The sequence below is a fragment of the Orbicella faveolata genome, unplaced genomic scaffold (assembly GCF_042242905.1).
Source record: "Orbicella faveolata isolate gen_17 unplaced genomic scaffold, um_ofav_v1 contig_25, whole genome shotgun sequence".
Classification (NCBI taxonomy): Eukaryota; Metazoa; Cnidaria; class Anthozoa; order Scleractinia; family Merulinidae; genus Orbicella; species Orbicella faveolata.
Genome location: NW_028301553.1, coordinates 26,617,732 through 26,630,630, shown reverse-complemented (window position 1 = coordinate 26,630,630; position 12,899 = coordinate 26,617,732). Strand labels below are relative to the sequence as shown.

Sequence of the window (12,899 nt, the reverse complement as noted above, 5' to 3'; positions counted from 1 at the left end):
CGTAAATGCGACAATCGTAGAAATTTAATCAGTCATTTAGTTCCCTTCTGATTAAATCATATTTAGTGCAGCCACGAAAAATAATTGAAACATATATAATATATACATGTAATTGAAATATGATTATAATTTCTTCAAAAACCATTAATAATTAACAATTGCAAGACTCAGTGTCACCATTTATTTACAACATGAATATTTGATAACGCGATCTTTCGAACTGTATTCGACAACGAAAGGCTGTGAAAGGTTGTTGGGGTAAGGAAAAGTTTTAACTTTTCAGTCTCATGTATTTTCTACATTTTGAAAAGTAAGCGTTTTGCCCCCTATAACGTTTAATGTTAAAAAATTTTTTTATACCTATCACACAATCATGTACCCGGCTTTTTTTTGATTAATTTGTATGGAAGATGCACTTAGTTTTAGAGGTCTCTTTTTGTATTTCAGAACGTGTTAGCCCTCAAAATACTGTCCAACAACCCTGTCTCACTCCACTCTTGAGTGTATACATAACTACAAGCAAAAGCTCGTAAGATGCTGTCAGATATATGACCCTCAATAAACAGAGATTATTATTAAGGAAATACATCATTTGCAAGGAATAAGCAGTCCAAGTCATAAGAGCCTCCTGAGCTATACCTCATATAGTTTTGCCGATTGACTTGATACGACAAAGGCTAATATGCTTGAAAAACCTCTTGGAGACTCGATCCCGGCTATGCAATGGTCTGATCTTAATGTTGGCTTAGGTACAGTAGCAGCGGAGCTCCGGCGGCCCGAATGGCCGTTATGCGGAACACCATACTAATAGGAACCTGTAAATATAGATCACTTCATGGAAAATGCACGCGCACGAGTTTTCTGATATCAAAACAACGAATGCGTAAATACGTACCATACGCGCGCACTTTCCACGCTGTAATTTGTTTATTTTAAACTTACTGAGATTTTTACCCTGAACGCTCTCATAAAATTGCTTTATCATTCAGCAGAACAATAAGCTTAGTCAAGTTTTGTTTTTATTCATTAAGTGCAAGCACTTCATGACCTCCATGCAGCGCTTCTTTGAAATCCTAAATATTTCTCGTACAGAATGTTTACCTCTTCATCAGTCAATGCTTCAGCTGCGCGCCTTTTGTTTTGTTTTTTACTTCCTTTGCCTTCTTTTTTCTAAATTGCTTTCCTTGAGCTTCCAGACATTTCCTTGCTTAGTCAAACTCTTTGTCGTTAATAACGCTTACGGGATATTTGCCTTCTTTCAAAACATGGTTAACATTTAAAGAAAACCCTCGAAGGCTTGATGGTTCGTAACCCTCGCCATCTGTTCGTTTGACGTTTAACATAAATCCTCACACATCTGGTTTGATTTCTTCAACTTTTCTTCCTTCAGTTCGAGGAACTCGCTAAGCAAGCTTAAACGTCTTGCTGAAATTACCTTAACAAAACACGGGCGAATTTTTCGACAATTTTGTGAACGATCTTCGTCTCATTCTAATGGACTGTGAATATACAGACCCCGATGACATTTGATCGATTCGATCATTAATGGAGTACACGCAAATAAACTCCAAGAGAGCCAAAGCAACAATACGAGATGTCCCAGAGGCAAGTAGGCATTGCTCGAGATGAGCAGCCTCCAATCGTAGCGCTGTATCCGACAACACTAAAAGACAATCCGAAGAAACCCGAGTCACGGAAAGGGAAGTACTGTCCCAGGTGTGCCAAATACCCTCAGCGCGGCTGGAATCAAGGAAAATGTCCCACTCTGCAAGGGATCCACATGCTCTTACTTTGGGAACCCAACCAGGTTGACACCAAGTCAGACGATGATTCAGAAACTGAGGTCCTACAGATCCCAATGACTTAACCTGCCGATACTGTGCCAGATGATAAGTGGGCCATAAGATGCAGAGTGGAAAACAAACAATTAAATCAAGTTCAAAATTGACACAGGTGTCCATTGCAACACAATTACCCTCCCTGACTACCCTGAAAGATGTAACACAAGAGTGTGCTCGAAAGATTAACGAAACTACTGGAACACGACAGCAACCTATCCAGAGTCAAGTGAATAGTGTTTTTCAGTCGATGATGTTATGAGTTTGGTCCGTTGAACGTGATTGGTCAGTTTAGCCATGATGGTATTGACTGAAAGACTCGTGTAAAGTTTGTCATCAGTCATTGGTCGGTTTCGATCGGTCTATTGTTAGTCAAATTGGTTGGTTTTTGGTCCGTCTATTGTTAGTCAAATTAAGTCGGTCTGTTAGAAGTCGGTTTCGTTTCCGTCGCGGATAAGTCGTTTGTAAGGCGCCGGTAGTTGTTGACATCTGTTAAGAGGCGTTTGTTCTTGCTTAGTGTACCAGCTTTCCGGAGTCAGTCGCTGAAAATAATTTGTACTGTAGGTTAAGCACTGAGCAGAGTCCCAGTCAATGTTGTGGTTTGTCAGTTGATTGTTGGCATCACCATTTCTCGTGGCTCGTTTGTGTTCAGTCAGTCTCGTGTTAAGGTCTCTGCCAGTCTCACCAATGTAGGAAGCCTGGCAACTGCTCCCTGTCTGTTGTTGGGTTCGTCTCTGTCTTTAACGTTAGTTAGTAAGTGTCGTAACGTAGTTGTAGGTTTGTGGGCTATACGGATGTTGTAGGGCTGTAGGATCCGTGAGATGGTCTCAGAAGTGCCCTTAATGTAAGGTATAGTCACTGTAGTAACAGTAATAATGGAAATAGGACTGATTGGAGTCCAATTCGGTCTGTACGTAATCATACGAGTGATTAACAAAATCGGACGACCGCGAAGCGGGAGTCCGATTTGTTAATCACGAGTATGATTACAGACTGAATTGGACGACACGATGTCCTGTTATCAATTAATTAAAACTATGACAAAATTCGAGAAACAAACCATCGATTGAGCGCTGAACGATTAAACGTCGTTATGAATGCTGAAAAACACAGCAGTTTACTCAACAAGGTGCACGGCAACAGCGCGCAAAAAGACGCGTGCTGTCCAATTACAAGCATGACGCGTGCACTGTCGTCCAATTAATAATGGTAATTGAACTGAGTGGAGTGCAATTTGGTCTGAAATCATACGCGTGATTTCAAAATTGAACGAGCGCGTAGCGCGAGTTTGATTTGAAATCACAAGTATGATTTCAGACCAAAATTGCACTCCACTCAGTTCAATTGCCACTTTATTGGATCCATTTTGAAATCGCACAATTTTATCGCCTTAATCTTTAGCTTTTTGGTGTATTGTTCTAGTAGCCGGTTTGTTAAAAAGAAAAAGAGGAACCGGAAACGCCTTTACGTCTCATTTAGTATGCAAAACGATGTCATGTGACGAAAACTCATCCGAGCATGACAAAGAAACAAGCAGTTTTGAAGTCTGAACGAATATAGTCTACTTCAGGTATAAAAGTTCAATTCTCGTCACCTGCATTAATGATGGTAGGCCTTTCTTTCTTCTGTGGTTGAGGCTGAGACTTTTCATTGTCTTTGGAGAAGGAATTTGAAGGTGCATCCTGCGTAATTCTGCGATGGATTTCTTTTGAGTTGTGAAACTCCCTCGAGTGCACGATGCCCAGTGGATGGTACGTTTTTTCTCTTTCATACCGTTTAATGGCATGTTTTTTAGGGAGTGCAGCTCGTTATCATCTCCATTTCTTTTTGTGACCTCGGCGAAGGACTCAATACTCAGGACCTTGTCAAGTTCTTGCGGCGCCATTTGTTTCAAGATATTTCCAGGATGGCGGGACTTGCACCAGCTTCGTAAGACGTTCATTCATTCACTGTTTTGTGGAGCGGGGCGTATTTTGACTATGTTTATTCACAGCGACCGAGTTGAGCTCTTTTGTTGCTTCGTTTGAAACTACCGGACACCTGGAAACATCTACCTACTTGAGATGGCTCTGAATTTGTCGTTGTGTGGTTTTCGTTTGTTTATGTTTTACTGGACTCGGTATCATACAGATCTTGAGCGGATGTTGAAGAAAAATCGCCAAAATATGCGTCAAAATGGACACTGAAAGCTGGAGACTTCCATTAAAGTAGGTCTTCAGCCTGAGGGAGCTCATAATCGTCATTCAGAAACTGTAATTAATTAAATTCGTCAATTTTTTTTGGAAAACAACAATAACAACAAAGTTTTGGCAATAGTACATGTAGTTGCAAAATTCTCCACACAATGAGTTTTTGCCTTTCATTTTCCTGAAATTTTATTGATTACTTTAAACTTATCTTGATATCTGATTGGTTGTTTTGTTTTACTGTCCCATTCTCATTGGCTGAGAAAAAGATGCGATTTAGAGCAAAAAATAGTGCGATTCGTGAATAAATCGCACCACTGAGAGCCAATCAGATTGCAAGGATAACCAGTGATTTCAAAATGGATTTAATAAATGCTCAAATCGGGCTGCTGATAGGCAATCACGTTCGAGAATGTTGTTATAGTTTTGATTATTATTATTATTATTATTATTATTATTATTATTATTATCGACTTGAGGGCATTAGACACCTGTTTAGTTCCGCGTTATTGATTCTAAGACATTATTTTATTGACTCTAGAACATTTAGAATTTGCTTTAGCCAGGTTTCGTTTCGTTTCTTTTGTTTCATATGAGAAGAGAGATGTAATGTACGCGGCCGATACCGGCCAGCGGTATACGCTTGTATCGCATGCCTTGCAAGGCAGCAGACAATAAAAAAGATGGCTTCTCTTTGTTAAAGATTTTTATTGGATTTAAGGCTCAAGTCAGGTTAATTCATTTTAAACAGCAACTCCGCTTTTAGGCTTGGCTAAATCTATTTAATGTATGGTTATGATATCTTCGTCTTAAGAAACGTATTCGAAAGTAGTTTCGTGTTGTGATATGTTAACTTTCTCTCCATGTCATTTGAAATCGTCAAATTTCAGACAAATTTCCTCTTTATGGACAGAATTCTGCGGGGTTTTTTTTTTTCTTTTTTTTACCGAGGGGTTTTCCGACTTCAAATAATCTTTTCTGTTTATACCTGTTTGTTTTTCATTTTCCTGGGAAGAGTATATTTAGTGTCATCATGTGATCGCCTGTGCATGCATTCGATATCAATTGTTATGTCTTGTTCTGGGCAGCCCCAGTAGTAGGCCATATCTCCAGTTGCCAGATGTTTGGGAAGTGTTTTCGCTCCCACACCCTTTAATATCCGTATATGTATATTCACGAACCTCCTTTTTTTTTCTATCTACAGAACGATAATGAACACTTGGATTATAGTGCTCCCGGGTATTGTCATTGGCTTTGGTGCTTCTCAGCTGAAAACTATTTCAGCGACTGGAAACGAGTCCACACCTGGCAATGACTCAAACGAGCAGGACGAGCAACACTCATTCTACTGGGCATCTGTAGATCTAACAATAGCCTGGATTGAAAAGCCTCCATACACGACATCACCTACCAATGAATCACTAGACAACGAAGTCCATGGTATGATCAGAGACGTACTCTTGCCGTACATAAGAATATACTGCGATTATTTCTACGACGTGAAAACCTTTCGAGCTGACAGTGAATTCCACATGATTGAGCTTCTGAGGCAAAACAAAGTCCACCTTGCTGGTCCTATATTTGAATCCACAAACCGACGGTACAGCGAATTTTCGTTTTTTAAAATCACTGATTACCCTGGAAGCGAGTTCATCACTAGTGAAGATGAAACCAACAAGCTCAGCCTTGTCTTGAACGCAGTGTTGAAGTCTTGGTCATTGTTTGCGGTGACTCTGATACTCACAGCCATTGCTGGAGTCATTATGTGGGCGCTGGTAAGCTTAACTTTGTGTACCTAGGTTAGTATAGGTAATCGTATAGATGCAAGCGCGCTTAAAGATCTACACTACAGGTGATATTTCAAATTTCTTCCTTCCCTTGAAAGAGTTTTTAAAAGTTACATGTTGGGTAAATTATTAAGAGTGCGTACATGAGAAAACCAGGCGGAACCAGGCTGGAGATGATACAGCTCAAATTACCGATTTCGCTCAAACTTGGAACAAAGGTTGGGTTTAGTGAGTGAATGATTATGATGAAAAAACCATCAAGTAGGTCAAAATACTTTATTCTCTTAGGGTGACTCCCTACCAAAACGGCCATTTGACACTGATTTATTTATGCATATTTAGAGAGCTGTCTTTGGGTTAGTATTTCTAACACAAGAAAGCCCAGGTAAAAATGAAATCCACGGGATCATGTTTTACAATTACCAGTATCAAAGGACATATATTCATTTAAACAAGGCAGTTTGATTTCTCTGCTGTGGCTCCATCTTGAGTAAACGGCATATTTCGTAGTGTTGTGAATAGTCTTAAATTGATGGCAAATATATGTAAGAAGCAACAGCAAATACACATTATGCTAACATCGATAGTAAGAGCTATCACTAAAGTTATCAAAAAAGTCATAAAATGTTTGAAGAGTTCAATTGCTGGCGTACTGTTTACATAGGACTTTGCAATTTATGGCCATTTTATAAACATCCAATAAAGCACTAAAGCCGTTTTTCTGTTTCAAGACCTCGGTCACAGCTGTTCACTATACGGACCTCCCAGCCGGCAAATAACATATATATATATATTCTTGAACTGACAGGACACCTACTGGAACAGTGAAGAGTTCCCACGTTCATTCATCAAAGGATCTTGGGATGGATTCTGGTGGTCCTTTATTTCCATGACTACAGTAGGGTAAGAACGTTTTAACCGATCTCAGTACGCGTCATTGACAACTTAGTTATAGACTAGATTAACATCAATAGATTAGAATTAGCATTATGATTCTCATTTTAATTTTTCATTGCTGAATAGTTTTATAAAAACTTTTGCAACGCGCATGTGATCATATCCACACATTAATATGCGCTATAAAAGTGTCATTATTATTATTATTATTATTATTATTATTATTATTATCATTTGAAGTAAAAACTAATAGTAAAAGCGGGCGACGTTTCAACTGAGCTTCGGTCATTATCAAGCTTAAAAATGATGATAAAAAATTTTCACATAAGTATAAATATAAATGAAAGAAGTAAAAGTATGTAAAACCTTTACCTTAACCAAAAAAAACAAAGAGTAAAACTATTTAAGCTAAGAAAGGAGACTAATTAGTCTTCTTTCTTAGCTCAAAAAGCTTTACTCTTTTTTTTGGTTCGCGCCTTAATCCTTAATTATTCTTGTTATATCTCACTTTGTCAGTATCTGTTGCATATTTTCATTTTATTTCTCACTGTACAACTCACGATGGATGATGTCTCATCCGAAACATGTATTTTCTACATTAAGTAAAATTCCAAAACATCGTGTGGTTCATCAAAGCCATATTATTATTATTATTATTATTATTATTATTATTATTATTATTATTATTAAGTCCTTAATTTCTTGCCGCTCTTAACTTATGGTGCCGAGTTTAATCCGTGAGCCTAGGGAAGTCATAAGTCTTCTGGATTACTTGATGGATAGAGTTCTCCTAAGTATGTGAGCAGTTCCAAGGAGGACGGTCTTCTGTAGCTCTTGTCAAGCCCAAATTCCATTCTTATATCATCACTGAAGCCTTTGACAATTTTAAGTAGGCCTTTCTGGTCTTCATCAGACTTGGCTTATTATTATTATTATTATTATTATTATTTGCACTTTCATTATTCATTTCCTGTAAATTTGTAAAATCTTTCAGCTGGTAGTTTTATAACAATGCTTCTTCCGCTAGCCGATTCATTTAAAACTACCTTAAATTAATAGCGGTTTCTTTCTACATGAGGTATGGCGACAAAGCTCCAAAGTCGATCATGGCTCGAATTTTCTCAATCATCTGGATCCTGTTAGGCCTCGTTTTCATGGCGATCTTTATGGCAAACATCACCTCTGCACTCACAACTCTTTCTTTGCAACTGGAACCAACTGACCTTGTTGATGTGAAGGTTTGACCAAATATCTGTTGTTCTTATATACTTTTATTAATTTCAACATGTTGAAGGACTAAGAAATATATATTTTTCTACTTTTCCATTCAGGTAGGCTCGATTACCAGCCGCTGTTCGGGAAAAGAGCCCGCGCTCCTCTCTCGAACTCACGGCTGGACTCGTGGACTTGGCAGTGTTAATTTCAACCAATAAGAAATCTGCCTGCCTGAATCGAGCAGGCTGCATAAATTAGCTTTCTCGCAGTAGCAAAGGAGTTGTTCGATATGAGGTGCGATCACATTAGTGGGATATTTAACCAAATACCGTCAACTGATGAAATCTTGCCTGATCTAAACCATAGTAGCATATACAACACGAAAAATAGTCAACAGACTTATACGTTAGAATCTATATTTGAATCATCTGGTACCAGAATATGAGACAACGAACAAAGTAAACAAAGGGAGGATCCGGGATAAACGCAAACATCGATTTCAAGAAACAAAACACCCAGTCAAATTGATGTGTACCTTAGTCTTCTTGAAGAGAAGCAACACCAGTCTCTGGCGAAGCCAGACAAAATTAATTTTTTAAATGAGCCAAAGCAAACCGAACAAGCAAAACATAAACATGGTGTCAACACCATTTACACCAACATATGTGTGACCTTTGACATGACAGTTGCTACAGTATAGTCAAACAGCTCTGCTCTACTTTAAAAAAAAAAAAAAAAAAAAAAAAAAAAACTCTTCTATAGAACACAGCATGTAAAGCCCTTCCGCAACAATAATGTGAAATAACGCCACAAATTTTACGAGCCGTAGGCGTCATGTGTGCCTGCCTATGATTGTCATCAGATGACATTTCCGGCCACCGGAAGCGCCGCAAGAATTACATCATGAAGATACGTCACAGACATGCTTTGCCGCTCACGCGTCCAGCCGTCTCTTCTCGGGGAGGAACGTAGACCGGACTCGAGAAAGCGGCGGAAATCGAGCCTACCATTCAGGCAAAATCATTAGAAAAATTAAATGGTCTCGCATCACTCGGATGCTTGCATCTTCTTATTTCCTATTTTTTTTTAAAAAAAAAGAAAAATGGTGTTTATTATATAGCGTAAATTAAACTGCAATATATGGGTTATCGACCAAACGTGAGCTCAAGATGGCTGGATATTGGCCAAGTTCTTTTTTGCGTGTTTATGGAACGAGGCAAGGTCGAAGTCCATAAACACGCATAAAAACCCATCTTGACCGAAACGAGCTTGACCAATTAAAGATTTATCATCAGTATTGCTTTTGGGGAGATATGTCCTGCGGGACACAGCGAGTAGTCCCGAGCAGGCGAGATAGCTCCATCTTGCCAAGCTTACCGAGCTAGCCATGTGTGAGAGTGTATTTGATCTTACTCCTTTTTGCCTCTTTGCACGTTCGTTACTTTGTTTGTTCCCTTTGATTAAAGTAACTAAACAAGCCCTGAGTGTGCTCAAGAGACTATAGTACCAAGCACGAGACGTAGTCGAGCATTTCTCCCTACTTCTTGAGTGCTCTCTACCTCTTCCTAAGTGCTTTACAACAGAACAAAACAAAGCACGGTAAGAGATTATCTAGATCATAGTCTCTTGCCGTGTTTTGTTCTGTTCTGTTGTAAAGCACTTAGGAAGAAGCAGAGCGCCCTCAAGAAGTAGGGAGAAATGCTCGACTACGTCTCGTGTTTGCTAGTACACTTCTTTGGTGCTCTAGCGGCTTCCTGCAAGCTTTACAACAGAGCAGAGCGCAGTCGAGGCTTCTTTAGTTGTTCAATACAGTTTGGGCAAGGCTTTGTTTTGCAAGAAAGGTGCTATTTAGCTGATGTTAACGTTGCTGCACGCCTTGGGAAAATTTCGAGTGAAATATTTACGACTTAGCAGGTCAAGGCAAGACGTTCTGCTAAAAAGTGTGGTACCTCCCACATTCCATTTCTAATGTTCTACATGACCTGTCGCGGATTAAAGCATCCCGCATATTGAATCCCATGAAGCCATAATATCACTCACTCATCCTCATCGGACCCATGAGGACTCTTGAGGCCGGAAACCATAATATACCATTATCAAAATATAATAAAACTTTCCATCGCTTTTACTATATATTGTTAGAACAAATGAAATATCATTATGTAGACAAAAATAAGTACTTAGATTTTCAACGAAGCTGGCTCTTTCTATGTCAAAGGTGGACTGTGGTCTTCGTCTGAAGAGTCAAATATGCGTTTTATTCGTTTATAAGTTTGTCGTTTATGTGCTTCTGTTGAAGACGAGGACGAGTTGATATTGATGGTGAAATTTCCTCCGTATAAAACACAGCACCCTTGAATAGCCCTGCTGCTGTCGGCATTGGACTTTGTTGTTTCGGCAAGAGAGTCTGTTTCAGTTTGAACCATTGAAGTCAAGTCTCTCAATATTCTTGACATACTTTTCTGTTGTTCTTGTGAAACAGGACTGTAGTTGTTAATACTCTGCACATTTTTGTGTCCTGATAACTACATTATATGACTAGGAGGAATATACTTATCATTGTTCATTTTATTACCGCTGCTTTTCTTTCTTTTTCATTCATGCATGTTGTCTATTTTCCACAAGTATTCTCTTTTTAGGTTCGATTATCAGCCACTCTTCAGGAAAGGACACCCCTTTCTCTCTCCCTCCTCGGCTTGCAATTGAAAAACGAGACGGGACTCAAGGGGTGGCATAAATCGAGCCTACGTTTTCTCCGCATTCAAATAATGCGTTAATTGAATTTTTTAATTATGCGTTTCGCTGTGAAATAACCCATTTACGTTGATAATTCACGTTAGGTTGCAGTGCTAGCCAATAGCACAGAATACCAGCATGCAATTGATGAAGATGCCAAACCAACAGGTTGGTACAAATTGATGTCCAATTTTCAGGCTGATGTGGTTCAGATGGGAATGGTACCGTTATAGTCAATGCCACCCAAGGTTTTGAACAAGACAAACAAAATGTCAAAGTAGACTAAAGTGGGCGTACATTGTGTAGACAACCAGATGGCTAATTAAGAATTCTCATTAAGATCACAACTCTTCCAATTTCAGATTGATATTCTTACTCCTATTTTTACAAGCTTTGAAAATATTCATCTTTTCTTTTCCTGTACGTAGCGTATCCCAGTATTGACGACGTCATTCAAGCTGTGAAATCAAAGGAAGTGGATGGAATGTTACTGGACCGCTTCACAGCTTCCTATTATCAGTCAAGAGGCAAATTAAAATCACTTATCACCCTCAAGAAGTTGGAACTTCAAAGGGACGTTGGAGTTCTGATTTCCAAAGATAGAGAGTATCTGGCAGAGTGCTTAATAAATTTTCATCGGTCAGACATTTTGAGGTCTGCTCAAACTTTTACCGATACATATAAGGTAACGTTCTTCAGATCTAAAACAAGGTTTGCGATATTAAGTGAACACTTACTTGTCTGTCACTTTACCCTAATTTACACTGATTTGCCCGGCACATTGGCTTTCATTGAATGGCTTACATGTAATGAGAGGAAATCGAACGGCACGAAGATTTGCGATCTGAGGGAACCAAGTTACAACTAGGCTTCAGAACTTATTCAAAATACAGCCTGCCTTTTTTATTTAACCTGTAAAAAATTTTGAACGAGACCAAAAATCGTAAATTTCGTTAAATACAACAGAATGTTAAACTTAATCTCACTACAATATTCAGTGGCTCTTCGTAAATAAGGGTGGTATGTATAAGTGTTGTAAATGGCGGTGTTCTTTCTTGTCTTAAGCTAACAGAGCAGAAGCCTCCAAGAAACGTCAACCTGTTTGACGAGTCATCCCAATTCATTAAGCACTTCATGCACGTATCGCTTGGCGTATTGGCTGGATTGCTCCTGATTGGAACCCTGTGGGACAGCCTTTTTAGAAAGAGAAGGATTAACGAAAACACCGTAGTAGGTGAGGATAAACAGTTTATATTTACATTAAAAAGGAGATTCCAATCCCCATTAATTCTTTACCTATTAATTACGGATCCTTTTCAATCTGGCTTTCACTCCCCACAAACGTTTATTCATGACGGATTAAATAGACTAGTTAAAACATTGGATAATATTAATGCCTCTTTATTGATGAATCGTGAAGTTTTCTTTAAGACCGTGCGCCCTTGTTCTTTTTTTTTTTTTTTGATGACCACAAATCGGATACCTTTAATGCAAAATTGCCCCAAAATAATTGGAGCACTAAAATGAACTAAAGCTGAAAGGCTGCATGAGAACGAATAAAAATCCATTTAATACAACCAATACATTAAACCAAAGAAATTAGGCACTGGTTAGGTAACTGTTACTTTAATATTCACGAAAAAGAATCAGCTGCTGAAAATATCCCTGAGGGACTTCTAGTCCTTGGTAACATGAGTGCTGGGGAAAGTCTTAAAATAACTTTCTTTTCATCTGTCTTGTCAGGACCTGCAGTCATTGGAGGAATTACGTATACAGTAGACGCAATCCAAAATGATCTCGAAGTAACAAGACGGGTTCTTCGACAAACCCAAGAACTGATTGACAAACTGGAATTCACAGTTTCAAGATTAAAACATCATCAATTAATGCTAGAAACCAAATTTTGACAATACCCGCGGTTCAGGCGAATGACCCTCAAAAATGCACTCGCCCGGTGTAATTCTCAGTCGCCCAGAAGGAAACCCTTTTCCCACCCCTGCATCTTAAGAGGCCGTTTCTATATCTGATCTGTTTGGTAGGGACGCCTTCCTTTTCGTCTGTTCACCTAGTTATTTTCTTTTTTTGTTAACTCTGTTCAATAACTGATTTGGTCCACCTCTATTTCAGCCGATGAAGTACCATTCAGCAATGCTGCATGCTAAAACCAAATGAATAAGCAAATAATTGTCCCAACGACAAAGGGCCACACAGTTCTCTACCATTTCAACCATAACGGATGT

General features: G+C 38.8%; 1 protein-coding gene across 1 annotated transcript; it reads left to right on the top strand.

Annotated features, from left to right (window-relative positions):
* Positions 1-4,639: 4,639 nt before the first annotated feature.
* Positions 4,640-12,454, top strand: LOC149109695 (uncharacterized). Its single transcript, XM_089294660.1, has 7 exons — positions 4,640-5,799; positions 6,620-6,714; positions 7,787-7,946; positions 10,764-10,827; positions 11,088-11,344; positions 11,725-11,906; positions 12,403-12,454. The coding sequence occupies exons 1-7, from the start codon at positions 5,236-5,238 to the stop codon at positions 12,452-12,454; spliced, it is 1,374 nt and encodes a 457-aa protein (XP_089150786.1). The 5' UTR covers positions 4,640-5,235.
* Positions 12,455-12,899: the final 445 nt, after the last annotated feature.